At 34.1% G+C, this 22571-nt stretch overlaps 2 protein-coding genes across 2 annotated transcripts; both read left to right on the top strand.

Moving 5' to 3' along the window:
* Positions 1-6898: 6898 nt before the first annotated feature.
* Positions 6899-11101, top strand: LOC132171794 (monothiol glutaredoxin-S14, chloroplastic). The gene is made up of 3 exons (XM_059583194.1): positions 6899-7212; positions 8554-8823; positions 10756-11101. The coding sequence occupies exons 1-3, from the start codon at positions 7002-7004 to the stop codon at positions 10809-10811; spliced, it is 537 nt and encodes a 178-aa protein (XP_059439177.1). The 5' UTR covers positions 6899-7001; the 3' UTR covers positions 10812-11101.
* A 3791-nt stretch (positions 11102-14892) lies between these two features.
* Positions 14893-21971, top strand: LOC132171214 (uncharacterized). The gene is made up of 6 exons (XM_059582473.1): positions 14893-15184; positions 18595-18695; positions 19110-19187; positions 19340-19411; positions 19739-19836; positions 20870-21971. Exons 1-6 carry the CDS (start codon positions 15161-15163, stop codon positions 21475-21477), a joined length of 981 nt encoding a protein of 326 aa, XP_059438456.1. The 5' UTR covers positions 14893-15160; the 3' UTR covers positions 21478-21971.
* The last annotated feature ends 600 nt before the right edge of the window (positions 21972-22571 follow it).

Genomic DNA, 22571 nt, shown 5'->3' with positions numbered 1-22571 from the left:
AAGAATCCCAGGTGATTTAGGGATTACCGGAGAAGTCACCAGGGAAGATACCTCCAAACATTCTGCTTTTTTCCACCAACAAAAGTACAGTAGCTAGAAGTGGACCGTCTATCAGAGCGACTTCCAGCCCAATCATCATCACTAAACCAATGATAGACAAATTAGCAGCTGGCTTCTATAACAATCCTCGACCAGGGGCACCCTTTAGATAGCGCAAGATACGACAAACAGCATCAAAGTGAGGTTGTCGAGAAGCATGCATATATTGACTAACCACTCCAACAACATATGTAATGTCAGGGTGAGTCACAGTAAGATACATTAGCTTCCCAACTAGTCGGCGGTATCAACCGATATCAGTAAACAAAGCACCTTGCTCACCATCAAGTTTAATAGTAGAGCACATAGGAGTATTAACATGTCAGAGTACCCAAGATACTAGTCTCCGACAGAATATCAAGAACATATTTTTGTTGAGATAAAGAAATTCTTTGAGAAGAACGAGCAACTTCAATACCAAGAAAATAGCGAATTTGGTTTAGTAAAATTATTCTTCTACTTTAAGGTTTAGTTAGATTTTTCGCATATTTGGATTTTTGCTCTCTTTCTTTTTCTCTGTTTTTTTTTTTTTTTTTTTTAATTTATTTTTTAAATCAAGCAACAACTAGAAAGAGAAAATGAACATAAAAGCTTGATTATAGTGTCATTATGAATTAATAGAGAATGGATCCTAGTATCTATTGGTGGGTCTTCTTTTTTTCTTTTGCATGATCTCACATGCATGAATAGGAAAGTAGTTAAATATAACTGGTCCTTGTTCCATTATAGTGCGTTCAAGCATGGACCCAGTAAGTTGGCTATTATAAGATTTGATGAGGAAATTTAGGAACTTAGGAGAATATGTTTTAGGACTGGCAAAACAGGTACATGGCAAATAAACAGATGCTTGTTTATCTTATGCATGAAACTATTCTTTATGATGCCGAGATAAACTTTATTATAAAAAAACATACATAAAATAAGTAAGTCGTAAACAGGTCATGATAGGTACCTATTTTGCTAGCCCTACATATGTACATGGCTGTGAATAATTGTCTTTATTATTATTATTATTATTATTGAAGTTGGTACTGCCATATTAGGTTTTCAGGTGATCCCTCTGTGTCTTATGTGGTGTATTTGGAATGAAAGGAATGCTAGATGCTTTGAGAACTCCACTAGGACCATAGAGGAATTGACTCATTTCTTCTTCTTTACTTTGTATTCCTGGACAGCCTCTTGGCTTGCTCCTATAGGGACCAGTTTCTCTGATTTCCTTTTTCATTTTTCTCCCTCTTAGGCGCTCTCTTTTATACTTCCCGTGTATGTGGGTTGCGCCCCTCTGCGCTTTTTATATCATTATTACTTATAAAAAAAAAAAATATTAGGTTTTCAGGTGGGGGACAAGAAGAATTGAGCAGATGATATTGAAAAGTATGCGCAGGGGTTTCAAAAGTACTGCATATTGCAACAGAAGGAATAAGTTTGTGTTACAAAGCTATCAAAACCGAAGTTGTGCTCAATTTTCTTATGGCTTGTGAAACTAATCCCTCCTTAAAGAGGTATGATAAAAAGGTTTGAAATGCAGCTTTCTAAATCACATTGATTTGATAACCATACTTTTCTACCCCAACTCTCTTATAAATAGGAGACTATAGGAGTCTCATGCATGTATTGTAAAAACATCAAATACATAAGAGCATAATGTAACCTTAGTACTTTATCTTATGGATGTAGGTCATAGACCTAACTAAATAAAATCTTTGTGTCTATATTATTTTTATGCACTTTTTTTTTTTTGAATTTCCGTAGTTTTATCTTTTCTTTCACTCCCTTATCTCTACTACTTAAAAATGTTGGAATGACAGTTTTTAAGGTTGTGGAAGTGGGTGCTACTTGCAATTGATTCTGTAAAATCTCTACGTTTGCAACCAAGCTTCTTGGAATAAGACTTCTAGTTGCTGTGAAAAAAAAATGGACTTTATAGTTTTAGTTTTTCCAAATGTGAGTTGATGGTGATGATATTATAGAATTGGTACTTCCTTATCAGATAGTTTTAACTTTTAGCATAGTGATTTATTTTCAATGTGTTTTTTTTATTTTTTTTATTTTTTTATTGGACTTCTAATAAATGTAAAATTCTAGATTGATATGCTTGATGGAAAATGCAAGAGATACTACTAATTTCACTTACAAGTCTTTTACAAATTCGACGTTACATTTTATGTTGCAATTTCTACATTAGCAACTTTAAAAAAGGAAAACTTTATTTATCCTCTTTGAATTGTCACCTATTTTGCAATCTCTTTTATAAAGTTTAAAATCTCTCAATTTAGTGTATCGAGCTTTTAATTTTTTTCATTGTCCCTCATCTGTTAGGATTTTCCGTTAAATCCCAACATTCCCAAAATACCTCTTTTTTTTAGAAAAAATATTTAAAATGTTTTGCAAAGATTGAGACACATGTATTTTTGCAAATACCATTAAATTTGGACCAACACATTAATCTTTGCAATTTTTTTTCTTTTTTTTGTTTTCCTAAAACAAATGGGGGTATTTTGGAAAAATTTAATGAATGGGTAAGATTGCAAACAATTGAAATATGAATACACTAAGAGCATCTCCAGCAAGAGTTTTCATTTAACTACTCAAAATACAATTTTTTTTTATTTTTTATTTTAACTACTAGTTTTTCACTACACACTCCAACAAGAACATATATTTTAACTATCTACTCTAATTAAATATTATTTTTCAGTATTATTTTATTAGCTTTTTATCATTTTCTTGTTTTCCCCATAAAAAGAGGAGAGAGAAAATATTAAAAAAATAGAAAAAAAAAGAGAAAATATAATAAAATATTATTTACAAGTTGCTACAATAACTTGTAAATATGAAAGTTCACTGTACCAATAGTCAGAAAACCTTTTATTTTAAAGTTCCTGTCAATTTATAAAAAATAATAATAATAATAATAATAATAATAAAATGTTGTAGATTTTGTAGTGTATGTAGAAATGTTCATGCTTTATTGTTGGAAGAATTTTTGGCTACCAAACTAATTCTTTCTGTGGGACACAAAATATAGGGACATTGGATGAAAGCAACGGAGATGGTAGGGGCAAAATTTTCTTACAAGCCTCCAATTTATAACATAAATGCAAATATATATGGTTCTTGCTAGCTTCTTCTTAGGCATCGATGGAAAATAAGTCTACCTATCTAAGTTAGTTATGGCATCCAAAATATGGTTCAAAATAAACCATTGTTGAAAAAATCTTTTTATTATATTGTTTCAAGGTTTTGGCCATCATGAAGAGGAATTTCAATAGTAGAAATGAGAAGCAACCAAGCAAGCGTCGTTAGAGCACTTATATTGAGCTCTTCAAATAAGAGTTAAATTTGTAGAGAAAAATTTACTTTTAAAAAAAAAAAAAAAAAATTAGGAGAGCTACATCTTTCTCTACTTTAATTAATTTTATATTATTTTTTAATTCTTTCTTTGTTCTCGCTAGATGAGAGAGAATGAAAATGAATATATATAAGTTTAAGAAATTAAATAACTTTTACTTTTTAGCTCTTGGTATTTGGAGATAATATCTAACTAGAGTTAAATTTAAAGTAGAAAAAATAGCTTGTAAAATGGCTTTTTTTTTTGTGAATTTTCTCTTCTTAAAAAAATAAAAAAAAAAAAAAAAAAACTAATTAATGTAAAGCGCTCAATAAGAATGCTTTTATTTCTCGCTTTTAGACACTACGTACTGCTCAGATCCCATTATTGTTTTGGACAAAGATTTTTTCCAAGCTGGGTTAAAATAATTTCCTTCAACCTAATCTATAAAAGTGACATGTGTCATTTAAACATGTGAGATGCACATGTGTTTTTAATAGCAGCGACAAATTTAAAATAAATTTTATTAAAAACTCATGTGCATCTCACATATTGTTAAAAAAATAGACACATGTCACTTTTATAGATTAGGTTGAAGAAAATTTCTCCAGCCCAATTTGGAGAAAAACTACGTCCTTTATCAAATCGTTGTTTACATTTTGCCAACAAAAATTAAAAAAAAAAAAAATCCTTATCAATTTACTTTTTAAATAAATCATTATGTACAACATTTTTTTTTTTTTTAAGCCATTCTACCACATTATATTTGATCAAAAGATGGCATGTGTTCCGTTTAATTAAAAAAAACATAAATATTTAAAAATAAATTTGAGTGATTGGACTACTCCAAATTAACTAGAAGGGGCAACTAAACAATGCCCAATGGTACAAGGGGTGGTTCATCCATCCCTACTGGTCGTCTTGGGTGGCTGAAACTACTATAGGATGGTTCGTCTACCCCTCGATTTGATTGAGGGAATAACTCAACCACTCCAAAAACTTGGCGGTAATTCGACCACCTCTTAAGGTATAATGCTCTCAAATTACTTAACTTTGAGTAATGTTTGTGAGAACGCTGGCGTTCATGAACAGTGTGCAGGCCAGTGTTCATATATTATAAAATATTATTTAAACAGTAAAAATAATAATATATGAACACTGGCGTGCACACTGTTCATGCATGCCAGTGTTCTCACAAACACTACTCCTTAACTTTAAAATAACTTAAAGTGTCGCAAAGACCTTTAATATGAGTTAAAGATTCATAATTTTGGTTTTTTTTTTTTTTTTGGGGGAGGGGGTCAACTAATATCATATCATCGAATATGAATCAATCAAATGATCTAAAAAAAATAGAGAAGTGCTAGAGAGCTAAATAAATAAACCCAGAAAAATTGCCAAACTAACGTTGCAAGGGTTTTAAAATTTTTTTTTTAAAAAAAAAAATGCAATTCTCTCTCTTTTGTCAGCCACTCACGGTCTGCCACGTCAGTTTGAAAACTTTTCTGAGTTCATTTATTTGGCTCCCTAGTACTTCTTAAAAAAAATATATACCATTAAACATATTCATTGACATAACATTACTCTTTAACCCATTCCATTGAGATTTTTCGTTAATTTTTTTCAAAATTTTCAAAATACTCTTATTATTATTTTTAAATATTGCAAAGATTTTTTTTTATAAACAAAATGAAAGCCTGAATCTTTACAATTTTTATTTTATTTTTTCTAATAAAAAATATGGGTATTTAGGAATTTTGACAATATTTAAAGGAAAATTCTAATTAAATGGAGTCATTGAAAGTTTGATACCCAAATGATTTATGAATAATAAGATAATGAAAACCATTGGTTTGTAAATGCATGCATATAAAAGGCTGTGAATTAAAATGTATCATATGACATGGTACACTGATACCTACAAGATAACGGCCATGAACTTACTAATATATAGGTTAATAGTCAAATATTTACTTTTATTGTTTAGCCATGGATCCAATGGTTGTTTTGTGACTAGCACAACCATGTTTAATTGTTGGTCACCAGGACAGACGCCATTAGCTGCGTGGGACACCTAAGGTTAGACTCAATCAGTCTACTAGTGATGGACAGTATATGGCAATATCCGAGGCACCGATATTATATTACGAGTTCCTCATGACAGCGCTAACCCTGCCAAAAATGGGATAAGAACTTAGATAGACCATATGGTGTTAAATTATGACATGATTATCTAAGTATAATATACATTATATCTATATTACATCAATAACGACATTATCAAATGATGAACTATAGCCTTATATTACTACATGTGATTTATAAATATTTGAATTCGACATATAATAACTTGTACGTCATGTATATTTATACTCACTAAGTCATGGACTTACACGTGTAACTTTTTCACCTATGAAATATGTGTTGTTTTATACCTGGACTATCTTTAGATGTCGGATTCGAAATGAACCTTGAGGCAAATGCAGCTGTTTCGTGTAATGATATCGATCTAATTGACCATTTCAGACTTATTGCGAGATTAGGTTGGCTGCTTAGTACTTTAGGGTAATGTTGTAAACTAAGAGTTTTGAAGTATGCTTGTATATTATGGTTTTGTCTAGATCTTTTTATAGCGATGATATGTATAGTATAATTTCAGTTAATGTGATGTTTCTTAGTAGATGTTTTAGTTGTAATGCTTAATGTTAATAGAACGATAGAAAATCATAATGTTTATACTACTTAGTATTCTCTTTTTGAGGAGTATAGATCTCTAAGTCTTATTATTTGTGAAATGGGACTGAGAAGGGAACTACGAAGTTAATTATCAATTAATTAATTTCTCACGACATTACAAGAAGTGAGGGAGAACCATCCACTCCTCTATCTCGATGGAGTGGATAACTTCTCCTTCGAAGTGGTAAGTGGATCATGTCCTCTATGTGAATTTGCCCTATGTAACTTGAGTAGTTAATTATATGATAAAAATTATATTTCGGGTTGAAAGGAACTTGGATTGGCCCAAACTAAATGCATTTGGATTTTCCTTTCAAAAAATAAAACCAGACTGCGAACAACACCTAAAATGGGGGTTGAATAGGTATTCTCAAAATAATAAAGAATTCAAAAATTATTAACCATACAAACAATAATTAAATATATAAAAAGCAATAAATCAATCTACACAAGTAATTTGGTGACGAAGTACAATATTTTAAAAAAATTCTTTAAAAGTAAAATTATTAGATTTGTGAGATCTATTATTAAGTTATGTAAAATCTACTTAAGTGTACAAATTCATAATTAATTATAAGAGAATATGAACAAAATATAAAAAACTTATTAATACTTTTTGCATTACTATGCATGACTTCAGCAATTTTTTTTTTTTTTCTTGTTGCAGGTGTTTATTATTATTATTATTTATTTATTTTTGTTAAATGTTAGTGTGTCTCGATTATGGTACTTCTTCACTTTCACGGCTAAACAGAAAGCACTATTCAAAGCATCATTTTGTGGCTCTCTTCGCTCGCTCTGGTCTTGGAAGAAGAGAGCAGTGAGCAGCGGAACGATGTCGTGTGTAAGGGCCTTTGAGTCAACAATAGTACCGTCATCAACCTTCTCTACCTCCGGAGTGCACAAAACAGCCCCTAACCGTCCACTCGTCCACTACCCCACTCGGCCCCTCTACACCCCACCTCTCACTTCCACCACTTCGCTTGCCAGGAACATCCTGTACGGGCCCAGTTTCAGAAGAATCGCCTCCATTCGTTGTTTCTCAGGTAACCCTCTTTTTCCTTTTTCTTTTTTTTTTTACTTGTTTATTGTAATCGTGAAACCTTTGAATTTTCTTTGATGGGTGTCATCTGATTAGGGAAAATAACTTAATTTTAATGGGATATGGTTTAAGATGCAAGGGACAGTATGGGCTGGCAAAATTTTGGAGAAAATGATTGATGGGTTCCATGGTTGTCTTAGGTGTCGAGTAGTGTTTGTGATTTTGGTGGGTTCAATTTTACCTTCTTGGAGTTGGGGTTGCAGTGACTGTTGACTCACAAGAAGAAGATTGATGGGTATCATGCATAATTTAATGCTCGCTGGTGAATCCAATTTGGATTTCAGCAGCCGCATCTGCGTTGCATCTAAGCCCCCAAACAGTAAAACCCCCTATAGATGATTGTAATCAATCTCAGGACTTGATATCTTGTCTCTTTTTGTATGTATCCTGTATACTTGGGCGATGCCCTCACATTATTTTCATAAATGTATTGCTACTTGTGGAAAAATAAATAAATGAAACCCCTGGAGCTGTAAGAATCTAGTGACAGTGTGCTTGGAATGACAATGAGTTCTGAAAGTATTCCCAATGAGCTCTGGCGTAAACAGCAGTTCCTCCTAATAGAAAAAAATAAATGAAAAATTCTACTGTTGGTATGATGGTTATCACAAAAGGCAAACATGTCTTCCTTGTGGCTGTCATCAGTGAAAGGATCACCTGCCCCTTGGGTTTGGTATTGTCTTGACAAGCTACCAATTATGTTCTTCCCCTGCAAGCAATGCCCTTGCAGATAGAAGAGAAATCTCATAGTCAACCAAAATAGTTGGTTGTATTTTTGCACATTTGGCCTCTTGACATATTCTTTATTAGTTTAAAGACAAAATCTTGACTTGTTTTGTTATTGACCTGATAGCGAAAGGGAGGAGAAGTGGTGGTAAATGGCAGCCATGGTGATTAGTGTTTGGTAGCGGATGGCCTTTGAATTGGGAATGATAGGTATTGGAATCCAGGTGGCTTCGTTAGATGGGTGTTAGGGACAGATGGTGGAATCTGATGAGAATTTATGGATAGCACGAGTTAGATTGTGGAGGGCGTGTGTAAGGGCTTAAGTGGCTGCTTGGATGAGTGTCGTATGTCAAGTGACCTGTCTGCTTTTACATGTAGGAGTCGAGTCAGTCACAATACCCTTTCTGTCGCCAATTTCATTCATACACTCTGACAAACACCTTTCATACAATCCAATTACAACAAAATTGATACAAAATCATTTGTCTTTTGCTTTGAAACATTAACATGCTGAGAAGCCTCTCTCTTTATCTCTCTCTGTTTGTGCGTGTGTTTACAGCATTAACTCCTGAGCTAAAGACTACCTTGGATAAAGTTGTTACTTCGAGCAAAGTGGTTCTTTTTATGAAGGGAACTAAGGATTTTCCACAATGTGGATTTTCAAACACTGTGGTTCAAATATTGAGGTCTCTCAATGTACCTTTTGAAACAATCAACATACTAGAAAATGAAATGCTACGTCAAGGATTAAAGGAGTATTCCAATTGGCCTACCTTTCCTCAACTTTACATTGAAGGAGAGTTTTTTGGTGGCTGTGACATCACCGTTGGTAAGTTTATCTAGTTGTTGGAATATTTAATTTGTTCAAAATTAGTTATGCCATATCCTTTACCAAAAAAAAAAAATTCTTCTTTTTATCTTTGACACTGCATGCATAATTTTGCTATAATATTGCATAACCGTGAGAACACAATTCTTGAAGATTTTACAAAAAAAAAAAAAAAAAATCTAAATGGGTGTTGACTCACTGAGCTTTTTATTTGAAGCTTCTATCAGTCAATAATTTGTCATTCTTTTGAGAATTATGGGACCTGAATCATATATAAATGCATTTCTATACTGTTCAAATTACTTGGATGAAATTATTGGCATATCTCTTTGTGTAATTAGTGTTTCTTGAAGTTGATAGGGGTAAAATGCAAACTTATCCAGTATATGTTTAAGAAATTTGCCTAACAGGTAGGGATAAATTTCCCTACAAATCCCTCCAAACCACTAGGTGGCATATTGTAATTCAAGGCACATTTTCCCGGGCCATGTGACTTACGACTTTATAATGACTTGACAGCATTAGTGGCCGCGTCAGCTTAAATTCTATTTTCCTCTCCGTCTTTCTAAAAAGGAGTGAAAACAAAGAGACAACAAAAAGATAAAAAAGGTAAACTTAATTGGAACCAAACCATAATCTTCTTCATTGCAAGCAGTTTTTGTAGTTGGTAGGGTGAAGCATCTGCACCTTACGAAATACCAGTGGAAGCACAAACAAATCATATGAGTTTTATAATTTTTTTGGCTGTCAATAGCCATTAATGTAGGTAGGGAAGATGGAGATAATTATGGTGCTTAATGCGAGCAGGAGGAGGTTATGGGCTTCCATATATGTGCATTGTGTAGTTGTGGTGGGCCAAAGAGCTGTGCTTGCCATTACCTTGTTGCTGTGCCATCAATTGGACATACTGGTCGTTTGGCTTCTGTTATTATGAACGTGTAGGTGGGGAACTGGGGTGGTTGAACAGGGGCTTTGATTTAAGGGCGGTGGGACTGTTACGCTATGACATGGTGGTGGTGGAGAGATTCTCACCACTCATCTGGTTAGTTACTCAAAGGAATGAACGAAAGCTTAATCTTCTCTTATAGACGAATCGGTTGAGTTTTGCTCTAGTACCTGAGTTCTGCAATGTATAGACCTAGGTTCACATAATGACGCTTTGTGCTGATGTGAGGAATAAAATGAAGGTTTTAGTTATTCTGGCATCAGAGAGAGCTTCATCTATAGGTGGCTGTGGTTTCCCTAGCCTTTTCATCACTAGCTTGGATCTGTCAGACCCTTAAATCTTTGTTTAGTTCCTACTATGTTCTTTGTGCAATTCATTATTTTTCTTCCTTTCACTTTTCAAGCAGTTTATGCTTGAGAATAGCTGTAGAAGCAGCTTAGTACATATATAGTAGACCTACATACAGAGACATATAATATGGGATTAAGAATTAAGATCTTCTAGAATTCTTAAGTTACTCTACCATGTAGATTTCCTCAAATCTGATATGATAATATCTGATCTTTTAATTTGAAAACAATGGTTGGGATACTAGGAAATCTGCTTGGTAGAATACTCTAGGAATCCTTGAGGACCCGATCATGGGATCAACTATGATGGGGCACAACCCTTCATCGTCACTTCTATTGGTTTGTCTGTAATTATGTAGGACATTTTTATAGATTAAGAATTCTTATACAAGGATAATAAAGTGACAATATGAGTTTAATACTTTTTTTACTTTGACCTATACATGTAATACTATTCACTGTTCAAGTATGAACAAAGACATAAATCATTTGGCCTAAAAAGTTGAAGCAAAATTTAGAACGTATCTACCCTTATGGTTTATAGATTTATTTTATATTTTAAAGAAAGAGTTGAACATATTTGTTGCTTTGTGTGCATTTCTGCAATTTTAAAAGAATTTATATCTTTTGCCGCAGAGGCATACAAGAACGGGCAATTGCAGGAAGAACTGGAGAAGGCAATGTGTTCCTGAAGCTTTACAGGTTGTGGACAGTATACTAGCACTCTTGACTTGTTTGGTGAGGACTGAGGTGTATTTTATAATCATCATTTTCTCCACATTTGTTTGATTATGGCGAAAACCATGTACATTGTATTAATTTGAATACAAAATAAGAATCTATGCAAACCAGTAGTATTATACGTGTATTAGTTGCATGTTTAATCCCTGTAACCTTTATTAAAAAAAAAATATTGGGAGAAAGATGAAAGCTAATGGACTCGTATAGGTTTGAGAACATAATAATATATACAGTTGCCTGATTTCTAAATGTGAGGAATGTTAACCGATATGGCTACCCTCCTGGAGGTAAAGCTCCCCAAGTTTTTGGACCAGTTGAATCCCTTCTGCCTTCTAGGAGCTGGCTGTTACTAGAAAAAGAAAAAGAAAAAACCAACCCCATTTATACAAAGAGAAACAAGCAGATCACAAATCGTTTTGACATGGAGATATGTATTCCTCATGCTTCCCAAAATCATGGTCCACCCCATTTATCACGTAGTTTAGATTGATATCTTTTTCTTTTTGCTAAATAATCATAAATGTTCATTTTGATATCATAAGACTCGCAAAACCATTTATGTGATAGACATTGTTGGAAGAACAAGTGGAGGTCTGGCTCTATTATGGAGTGATGATTTTGATGTGGACATCCAACTCACAAGATGACATTGGTGAGACCTTTGTTACCTATTATCAAAAGCTGTTTGGGTCGGAGGCTTGGGGAGGTTTGGAAAAATGTATTTTTTCAATAAATAGTAGAATTCCAGATGACATGAATAATCAACTCTTGTGATAATTTACTATGGAGGACATTAGTGGAGCTTTGAATCAGATGCCTCCCCTAAAAGCTTCGGGTCTAGATGGATTTGCAACTTGTTTCTATAAGGAGAATTGGGCGTTAGTGTGGGGGAGGAGGTATGTAAGGTGGTACTGTCTTTTTAAAACTCTAGCCAGTTGAATAAATCTCTACTAGCGTAAGTGAGTTCAGGCCTATTAACCTTTGTAATGTCATTAACAAAATTGTAGCTAAGGTTCTAACTAATTTGTTGGGATTATTGCATAAACGACATATGCACAACATTAAATAACTAAGCACAAGCAAAGGATAATGTTATTTTAATAAAAACAAGAAAAGTAAGAACATCTACTTGGTTGTACGGACACTCTTTGGTTATTGGACAAAACTTTTCTTTTTGCTCTTCCAATGAAAGTCACGTATAGCCACGGGGATTATGAGACCTTCAAGTCTTCTCATCGATTACTGAGAATAACCGAGGGTTCTGAACTTGCTCTTAGAAAATTTTAACTTATTCTTGAGAATACTCAAAAATATAAAATTTTTAATGAATGTTGAAGAACTGAAGTGTTTTGTGAGAGCTACAGGCTTCTCTTTTTATAAGCTTAGCATAATATAAGAAATGAGAGAAATAGTTCACGTGGGACTAACATATGTATATGATGTATGCGGCTAGGAAATTAATCCTTAGCCCATTCACCTAAACCGAGTGCTTGGGTTGGGTTTTCTTAGACGCATCTCATGTACTATTATATTTCTCTCTTTCTTATGTTTTAATAATTTAAAACAAGCAACCGAATAAATAAAAAGCCTAACCTAATTAATTTACAATAGCTCGGTGAGAGACTCAAAGGAAAAAAGAAAAGAAAAAAGAACTAGCTTCAAATAGGCTTGTAACACTTGACTTTCACAAGTTACTAAACGATTGTAATTGCACTATAAGCATATCAAGTCTGAATAGTTATTCCTTAATGTCCATAGAATATTGTTGGAAGCTTTAGGTCAGTAATTGATGATACATGTATGATATTCAGGAATAGTTATGGCTGTAGAAATCATCAGATCAGGAATAGTTAGGTTAGAAGCATGCCTAGAGGAGCTACCACTCACCCCATGAGGGAGATAGGCAAGAGACCTACCTAATTTTAAGTGTCTCATAGCATGTTTAGGGTTGGATCTTCATGCGTCCATCTAGAGGCAGAACTAGGATTTCTGGTTTGGGGGGACATACTTTTTTTTTTTTTTTTTGATAAGTTGTGAACATTGACTTATATAAATACAAAAGCACATAAATGCATATAATTTCTCTATATGTGTGTGTTTATATAAAATAAAAATATAGAAGTATTAAATTTAATCTCATGGCATCACAAACACACAATAGTATAAACAATTAACAAAATAAACTAACACACGATCTATGGAGTTCAAGAAAAATGGTACCAAAAATAAATATTGTAAACTCAAATGATGGCAGAATAATCACTCAAAAAATAAAATAAAAGCAAAGATTTTCATCATATTTCACATTTTTTGCACAAAAAATACACAAATAAATGCAACAAAAAAAAATAAAAAACGAGATGTGAAGAAGATGGCTAAGAAAAAAAAAAATACAAATGGAATAACGCATAATATATTAATTTTGGGGAACGAATTCATAAAATATGTATATTTTATAAAGAATTGTAAAAATTTTGACCCTAGCACATGGGTTCGCCCCTGCGTCCATCTACATATGCATTCATGCATATTTGTCTCTTTATTGCTTTTATGCATTGCTTTCGATTATTATTTTTTCATTTGCTTTTATGGCTTCTGGATTTGAAATGGGAAGCTCATCTAGCCTTGAATATAAGAATATATGTTCATAAGCAACTCATTTCTCAATTTATGAGCAGCTAAAAGTAGATTTAGGGCAAGAGAAGACAAGGGAACTCTAGAAAGATTAAAGAGAGATTGGCTCACTTGTTCAGGGTTTTCCAACAACAAAGGGAAGAAAAGTTGGATTTTAAATAAAACTTAAATTGGAAAAACAACCATATTAAAAAAGGTTATTACTATGTGAAACCGGATTGCAACACCAAACTGTTAAAATCTGACTAATATGTTTCAACACAACCTAAACCCGACACGTAATATTAGGGCTGACAATTTTTGACACGACATGTGAACCCAATATAAATCCAACACGAAATAAGATGGTTAGGATTGATGGGTCTAACTTGTTTAATTAAATGAGCCGAATTATGATTGACTTTTATTGTTTTATAATCATTCCTCGACACAACTTAAACTAGACATGCGAACACGAATTATCACTTCTATTTTCATCAATTATCTAGAATTCCAAAAAGTATTCAAAAATTAATAAAAATGAAAAATGAAAAGAAACCTTTTTTTTTCTTAAGCAATAAAAACAAGGGTTAAATACATTTTCAGTACCTGTGATTTACACCAAAATCAAATAGTCACCTGGATTTTTAAAAATGTCACAAATGGTATTTGTGGTAAGCAAATAAACTCACTTGGTACCTCCGTCAAGTGTGTTTATTTGCTTACTACAAGTACCATTTATGACATTTTTGAAAACCCATGTAACTATTTAATTTTGGTGCAAACCACGTGTAATATGGACAAGGATCCTCTCCAATCCAAAATGGACTGGAGAGGATCCAGTTGATGGCTAGGATCTCTCCTTAGAGATCCTAAGACCATCAACCTGCCACGTGGCGCATTAAAAAAAAATACTATTTTATTATTTTACTTTTAAAAAAAATTAAAAATTAAAAACAAATATAACAAAAAAGAAGGGTGGCTGGCCACCCCAGGTTAGCCACAGGGGGTGGCCGGCCACCACATATTGGGACATGGGGGTGGCGCCGCCACCCCCAAGGGCCATGGGGGTGGCTTCGACCACCCCCAACCGGCCCATGGGGGTGGCCGAAGCCACCCCCAAAGGCCAAGCAGTGGACCTTGGGGGTGGCGACGCCACCCCCATGTCTTAATATGTGGTGGCCGGCGACCCCCCTGTGGCCAACATGGGGTGGCCAGCCACCCTTCCATTTTTTTTTTAAATTTTTTTTTAAAAGTAAAATAATAAAATAGTATTATTATTTTTAATGCGTCACGTAGTGGGTTGATGGCCTTAGAATTTCTAAGGAGAGATCCTAGCCATCAACTAGATCCTCTCCGCTCCATTTTTCTTTGGAAAGGATCCTTGTCGGTGTAATATAGGGTTACCCTAAAAACAAACAAATCCACATAGGCGGTCGTCAAACATTGGCTGGCAGGTGACACGCTATCATTGTAGGTTTCCTGGTACAGCATCACGTGACAAATCGAGAAAACGAAATCGACGCCAACACACAACGTTGAAGCAAATCTCCAACCCTCAATGGATGTTCGTTTTTCAGAATATACCTAGACCTTCAACAAATGCCCTCCCTCCCTCTGGCACGGCGTCGTATCACGCTTCTTCCGAAAATTGCTTTTTGAATTTTTTTGTTCCTACTGCTTCAAAATGAGCATGACCCAATTCGCTATGGTATGTTTCTCGTCCTCTCTCTAAATTTCTATGGCTTTATTTTTCTTGTTTGTTTAATGTTTTGTGGATTTTCTTTGAATTAGGGCTGTTGATGCTCGAATTTGGTCTTTTGGACAATGCTTATTTCTGCAATCATAGTGGATGTTATTGCTAAATTTCGTGGTTTATGAGCCAAAATTCGTGAATTTGTAATTTTTTGTTGTTATGCTAATTTTACTGGGCTTTATTCTCTTGTTTGTTTAATGCTTTTGTGGATTTTCTTTGAATTAGGGAATTTGATACTCGAATTAGGTCTTTTGGACAGTGCTTATTTCTGCGATCATAGTGGATCTTATTGTTAAATTTCGTGGTTTATGAGCCAAAATTCGTGAATTTGCATGCTAATTTTGCTGGGCCAGGTGGGGTGTTCTCTGCTTTAGTTTTAATTGGTAGTCCCAAGTAAAAGTATTTTTGAAAATGGAAACGATAGCAGTAATAGAAAAGAAAATTAATGTAAATAGATTTTTTTATTGGATCAGTCAATTTGGAATGAGATGTTTTTTTAGCATTTTCTTAGCATTCTCAGCTGACATGGCATGCACAATCTACCCGTAATTGTTTTTTTCCTTTTAATTAAGCTTGATCTAAGGGTAGATTAATAGTGTCATGTCAGCTAAGAATGCTAGGAGAATGCTAAATAACATGTTTCATTTGGAATAGGTGACTCAAATAAAGAAAAACTTTGAAATTTTGTTACGGGAACGCCAACCGTATTTGGTGATGTAAAATTGAGTTTCGATGGACAACCTAATGGAGATGTTGAGGTGGATGAGTGGGAATATAGTAAAGGATGGAATAACAAATAAGTGCATTTGTTAATATATTTGGTTTATGATTTTGCAATTGAGCTCTATGCTAAAAATTTCTGGATGCAGTTGAATTGGGTATGAAGTGTATATGAGGGTTTTTGTCGACATGGGTGAATGGTGTCCTAATTTTAGAAAAATTTGGAAAAAATATCTGCTGATTAAATGCTTTATGTGTTGTGTATGTGTTTATATGTATTTATTTAGTTATTTATATATTTGAGAATTGTCGCACTGAAAGCCTTGATGAAACAAAGTTTTCTTTTTTAAAAAAAATTTGTTGCTGATGAAAGCTATTATGTGAGAAACAAACAATGGGGTCAGAAAGTCTTTTTATTTTTTATTTTTCTTGGGATTTATGTTGGTTATAGTGCTGGTCTGTATTATCTGTGTGGTGAGGAGTGCTATTTTCGTAAATTTGTTCCGTGATTCATGGTAAAGAATCAATATATTTTGAATCACTAAGCATATCAAGCTGGATGTCCATTTTATTGAAGATATAGTGATGTGTAAGGTGGTGGCAACAATTTGTACAAGTAAGATTTTATTTTCGTAGTACTATGAAAAGTTGTTATGATTTATTCTTTAACTGAAACGACATGCTTCAAAACTGTACTTTGGCTCGAGGAAGTGTGTTAAGAGTACATATATATAACACCCCAGTCCCAAACTAGAAAGATGAATAGCCACATAGCAGTAGATGGATTATAATGGTACTAAGTCTCACATTGATTCCTTATTAGGTGAGATTGGGCTTTATAAGTGATTCTAGAGAGTTTCAATTGCAGCTTGACTAGTCTTTTGAGGCTAGCACTTTCCTTGGGTCATTAGAACATCTATGAGATTTTGTTCTTATATGGGTTATTTGATTTGGTGCTCAAAGCAACTTAGGTAAGCTTTAGTTTGAATGGAATGAGAGTCAGTTCTATGGATGCTTGTCAACTAATTGGGTTCGACTACTTGTATTCTTTTGTGCCATTTTATTCTATCCAAAATTATATTATTAGTTGCCTTTTAATTTAACATATCATTCTTCATTACGTGCCAGCAACTTTCACTTGTTAGGAGTAGGGGCGTCTATCTATGCTATTTTAGGCCTCTCTTTCCATCCTTTTCACTTTGAAATTTGAATTAAATCACTCTTTGACGTAGTGTGTTATTGGTCTCTGTTGCACGTACCCAAATTAAGTAATCAACCCTATCTTTTTCTCAATAGGAGTTGCCTTTCTAGAAAACCATGGATGAAGGCCCTCTGTATCGCTGCCGACATTTGTCGAACAATGATATGGATCATACATAATTTTTTTTTTTTTTTTTGTTGATATGTATCCATGAATTAAAAATATTTTTTGAATTTGATACATTTGGGACATGGGTGGGACAAATTTCAGATTGAGAGAGAGAAGGAGAGAGATTGGGAGAGCTTGTACTTGAGATCCATGGCACTCGAACCCCTTAATGTTCCTAACAGAAACTAATAGAAAATGGAAAGCTATCATGAGGTGGGCTGTTGTTACCCAATAAAAAAAGGTGGGCTCTAGGCCCATTTATGACATGTTCTAAACAAATCTATGGAAGCAAATTTGGTTCAATGTAAAAATAATACTATGGTGTATTTAACATTTTTGAAACGTTTGGATATTTATTTAAATTGATATAACATATGTTAAAATTGTTTCATATCCATGTCCTTTGTTGGTATTGATACTTCATAGCTATCATTATCTTTAAAATGGATGATGTCATTCCTTATTTTATATTTTCTAGTTTTTCCACAAATCTACTTATAAAAAACGTTTGTCCACAAATCCATCTCAACATTCTCATTTTGGCTATGAACATCTTTCACTTATCAAAAAAAAAAATTCTTAACAGTTCAACATGTCGTACCTGAGTGTACCAGATGTTATAGGACTATGTCCTATTGGGTTATCTACAACTCAATTAGTATTTTATGGTCATATTAATAGTTTGGTGCACTTTTCCACTTCGTCCACCTTGCTTTTATTCTATGGGTCACATCCTTCTCAATCTTCCCAAGTGACTTGATTTATATGTATATCTCTTGTGCCTTTCACATGAGAGTATGTGCCAATTACTGTTCTCTCCCCCTGTATTTGCATCGACCAGGGCATTTCCCCTGGAGTTTAAAAGTTTTTGCATTGGAAACATACATGAATATTGATATCCTTGCCTTGCAAATTATTGTTATTTTTCTATCCTTTTCTTTTTCTCCATAAAAAGTTATGTTCATGATCTCCCGTTCTTCTAGGTTTGCTTGTTGTTAGTACAACTTCTCTAGAAGAATACAAATTCTATTGGGAAACATAATTCAATAATTTGCATGACTGTTTTTTGTGCTTGTTCCAGCTAAATGATTAAACATGTACCAAATGTTTTGTTATTCTAATAGTTGTCTTATGATTCTCATGTATTGATACCTCTCATCTACAAGGGATTTTCCCTTTTTCTTTTCTTTTTTTTCTTTTTTTTTTTTTTTTATGGTTTTGAAATACATTTTTAAATTTTTTGATTCTGTTTTATTTTGTACTCACCAACATGCAGGTTGAGGAATTGGCTTCCCTTGTTAGGGACAATCTTCGTTCCAAGCATCTTGTTCTCTCAGTGGAGGAGGCGTTGATCAACTTCCTTCAGGACGATACCAGGTAGATTTATATAGCTTACCGATATACCCTTTTGCTCTTAAAGTTTGGGGTTTTATCCCCCCTTTTTTGTTCAACTTAATTGCACGGCTTCAACTTCTTGCCTTGCATGTTTCTGTCCATTATACACCACTTTTAGATTAACCAGAAAGGGCATCTCTCTCTCCCTCCCCTCTTGTGCATGTTTGCTTTCATTCCTGTGTTAGAACTCTTGACGGAGAGCAGATACTAGAGAAAATCTTTTAGTCTTGGTTGGTCAATTTTTACATGTCTTATTGGTGGTATTGGTGATGTCATTTTTGTTGTTTCTGCACTCTATAGCTTGTTGTATGGGTTAAGATTTACTGAAGTTATGTGAAGCATACTGTAGGATGTGCTTTTGTTGAGAATACTGATAATAACAATGCTGGCTTGCAGTTCAGATGGTGTCCTGGAGTTGGAACCCATGGACGCGTATAACCGTCTTCTCCTGCATCGTCTTGCAGAAATATTTGGGTATTTTCTTTAAAAAAATTCCCTGTTTACCATGTGATTTATATTATTGCCTAGATGTTGATGTTGAAGGACATCTAAATTGATTGAGTACAGATTTACCTCTCTCATCTACAGCTGTTTTGTAATATTGATGATTGATTGATTTGTGCTAGGTTTAACCACACATCTGTTGGTGAAGGAGATGACCGGCACTTAATTTTGGAGAGATGCTCAGATACATCAATGTATGTCTCATGATTATTTCCTGGAAATTTTCCATCTACATATTGTCCTTTCTTGAACTCCTCCCTTGTGTTCCTCCTCTCTACGATTATTGACCAAGTGATATGAATAGTTAAATGGTTAGTATGGTATGCTTTATTTATCAGAAAGAAAAGAAAAAAGAAAAAAAGAAAAAAAAAGAAAAGAAAGAAAAACGGGTATTAACATTAGCATAGTCTAGCTATTGGGCACTAGAAGTGCCCATTATGTTTCTTTTTGCCAAGTCTACCTATTAGGCACCAGTAGTGCCCATTTATGTTTCTTGAATAACCTACATATTCGGATTGCAGACCTTCCATCCTTGTTAGCGATATTTTATGGCAGTTTGATGACCATCAATCTCCAGTAATGTCACACCAATTATTGAGGAAAACAGAAGCCTTCTCAGGTAAGCTTTTTCATATCCTCTTCTTGAACCCCGCAATGTTGGGTTATTGCACTCCCCCTGCTATAGTACTGTCATTATGTATCACATATAATATCTATGGTGCTGGGTAGTACTGAATTGATTTTCTCTTGAAGCTATTGCTTGTGTTCTCTAGTTTAGAAAGCATATGTAAATATCTATATTGTCCTACAAAGAATTTGAAGGTGTTAAAAAATGTTGTGATAACTGGTAGTAAGTTTGCAGCATTGTTTCCTTTTCAAGTATGTGAAATGCCTCAGCTATGGTTGAACTCTTGCAATTGTTCATCTTTTTTGTTAGAAGTTCAAAGAATAATGTGTTTTACTATGTTATGAGGAACTTGGAACAACTGTACTTTATTGGTGTGGATGAATGCAACTTGTCGTGATTTCACTAGTTATTTGCATGTAGACATCTCTCATTTTTAACTGCTTGGTTGCTCTAGTGGGATTCATGAGCTGGGAGCTAAAAAAGAGAACCTTTTTAAAATCCAATTATGGTCATTTTTGTCTTAGAAGACATGCTTCTCTCTTCTTTCTTTTATGCACCTGAGCTCAATAACAAGAGGTCAGTCTTTTACATTTTTTCAGTCTTAGGGTATGCAGACATGGAATAATTTGTATGTTAGAAAATTGAAGCATATATGTAAATTGTAATAGTGTGCGCTCCATATCCTTGTCTACTATCCTAGCAACAGACTGGCCCATGGAGAAAGTAAATGGGGAAGAATTATAATAAACTAGTTGAATACCTCATCTTTTATTCAACACAGCTAGTTCAATAATATGGGAGGTCAAACATTTTGAGATTCCATTTCATGGAGCTATAATATAGCCTTTTGGCCATTTTTAATGAGACCTTGATGTTACTTGGAAGAAACTTTTTAGGAACCATTACCAGTTCAAACTTGAAGCAATTTAAGTCCCATTTTATCATTAAATTATGTTCTAGAAACACTCAATGTTGTCAAATGACTAAATTTTGAGACAAAAACTTAATTTTTCATTTTCTTCAGTTTTGGAGACAAAAATTCCCTCTGTTCAACATTCACTCGAGGAGAGAAAAGCAGCTTATTTGGCTGCTCGTGACAGAATTTTTTCAATGGATTTGGGAGAGTTTAATGAACCTGTCAAACAGAAGCCACCAAGCAATCCTGTGGTTGCCCGCCGAATGATTGCACATGCCCTAGGTCACAGAATCAATCCACACAATCAGACTGCTACTCTTGGGGATTGCAAAGGGCATAGTGGGCAAACAGATGCACCAGATATTCAATGCAAGAACAGAGTTGAGCCTAAGTCACCCTTGGAAGCTTCTCAGAAGACTATTTCCCTGCCAGGCCAAAATATGAATTCATATAGTAAACTTAAAAGCAATGATAAAAATTCAAGTGGATCTTCACCAAGTAAAAGCAATATGCCCCCAAAACAAGCTGATAAGATTTCTGCCCATGTGAACATATCACAGAATGAAAGCAGTGGGAATGGGGTTGATAAAGACTACATCAAAAGGGAGCATTTGGGAGCTGCAAAGAGGATGTTTGCTCATGCGTTGGGATTGCAGTCGGGAAAGGATGGTTTAATTTTAAAATGCAGTGATATAAAGCAGATTAACAGAGAGTAGGGGCTGAGAAATCTTTGAATAGGAATTGGTTCTTTGCTTCCTTTTTGTCGCACTCGGGATGCTTCTTAGTGGCTCTCCATGTTATTTCAGTTGCGCCTATGAATGTCGGATGAGCATGTATATCTTAGAGTCCTTGCTGATATTTATCGTTGGAGATGGGTGGCCGAATTCTGAATGAGGCAGTACAGCCCCTCAGAATGCTGATGACTTTATACAGCCCTTTGCATAAAGCCATCAACAAAAGCAAAGTTGGAGTCAAATCATGAAGACATGTTTGGTTGGAATTTAGATGTGATAATCTGCCCAACTCGGGCATATTGCAGGCCAGACGACTGCTCCTTTTAAGACCTCATTGCTACTTGTATTCATACCTTTGGTGTTCTGTTCTAACCTCTTAATATCTTCTGTACGTCACATATATATATGATTATATATTACTATGCTTGTATTTACTTTAGCAATGAATTTTAGTTGTGCAGTAAATTCGTTGCTTTTGAATGTGGATATGAAATGAATCTGTTGTTATGGACCTGTTGCAGAATCAACAGAGGGGTAAGTAAACTCAATTAAATGTTAATAAATACAGTTTTGTTAGTCCCTTTCTCCCCTTTCTATTAGAAAGAAAATACAGTTTTGTTATGATCTAGCAAGCAACATGTAACTTACTGTAGATGATAAGCAGGATCAAGTTGTTAGAATTGAAGATAAGATACCAAAACTTTCTGCATGTTAATGGAAATCAAACGAAACGGTAACCTGAGAAAAGCGTATGCTTGCCTGTTGGCAGCGCAAGCAGAGTACCCTTTAAGAGCCTGTGACGGGGAGGAACCTGGACTTCCAAACAGAAAGACGATACCTCACAAAACAATCATACGAAGATTGTATTTGACATTGTGATTTTGTAATTGAAGTGTAATTTTAAAACAAACTGTAGAAAGAAAAAAAATTGTTTTGGGGTGCATTGTTAAAAAATTACAATTTAAATGGTACATTTTTAAAACGTAATATTTTAAAAGTTAAAACTACATTTTTACTAAATGTTTAACTGCATTTTTAAATTTCACGTTTTAAATCTGCTACTTTAAATGAGTAGT

Source organism: Corylus avellana, chromosome ca2, assembly GCF_901000735.1.
Source record: "Corylus avellana chromosome ca2, CavTom2PMs-1.0".
Lineage (NCBI taxonomy): Eukaryota > Viridiplantae > Streptophyta > Magnoliopsida > Fagales > Betulaceae > Corylus > Corylus avellana.
The sequence above is the reverse complement of the archived record's forward strand: the minus strand, read 5'-3'. Positions and strand labels throughout refer to the sequence as shown.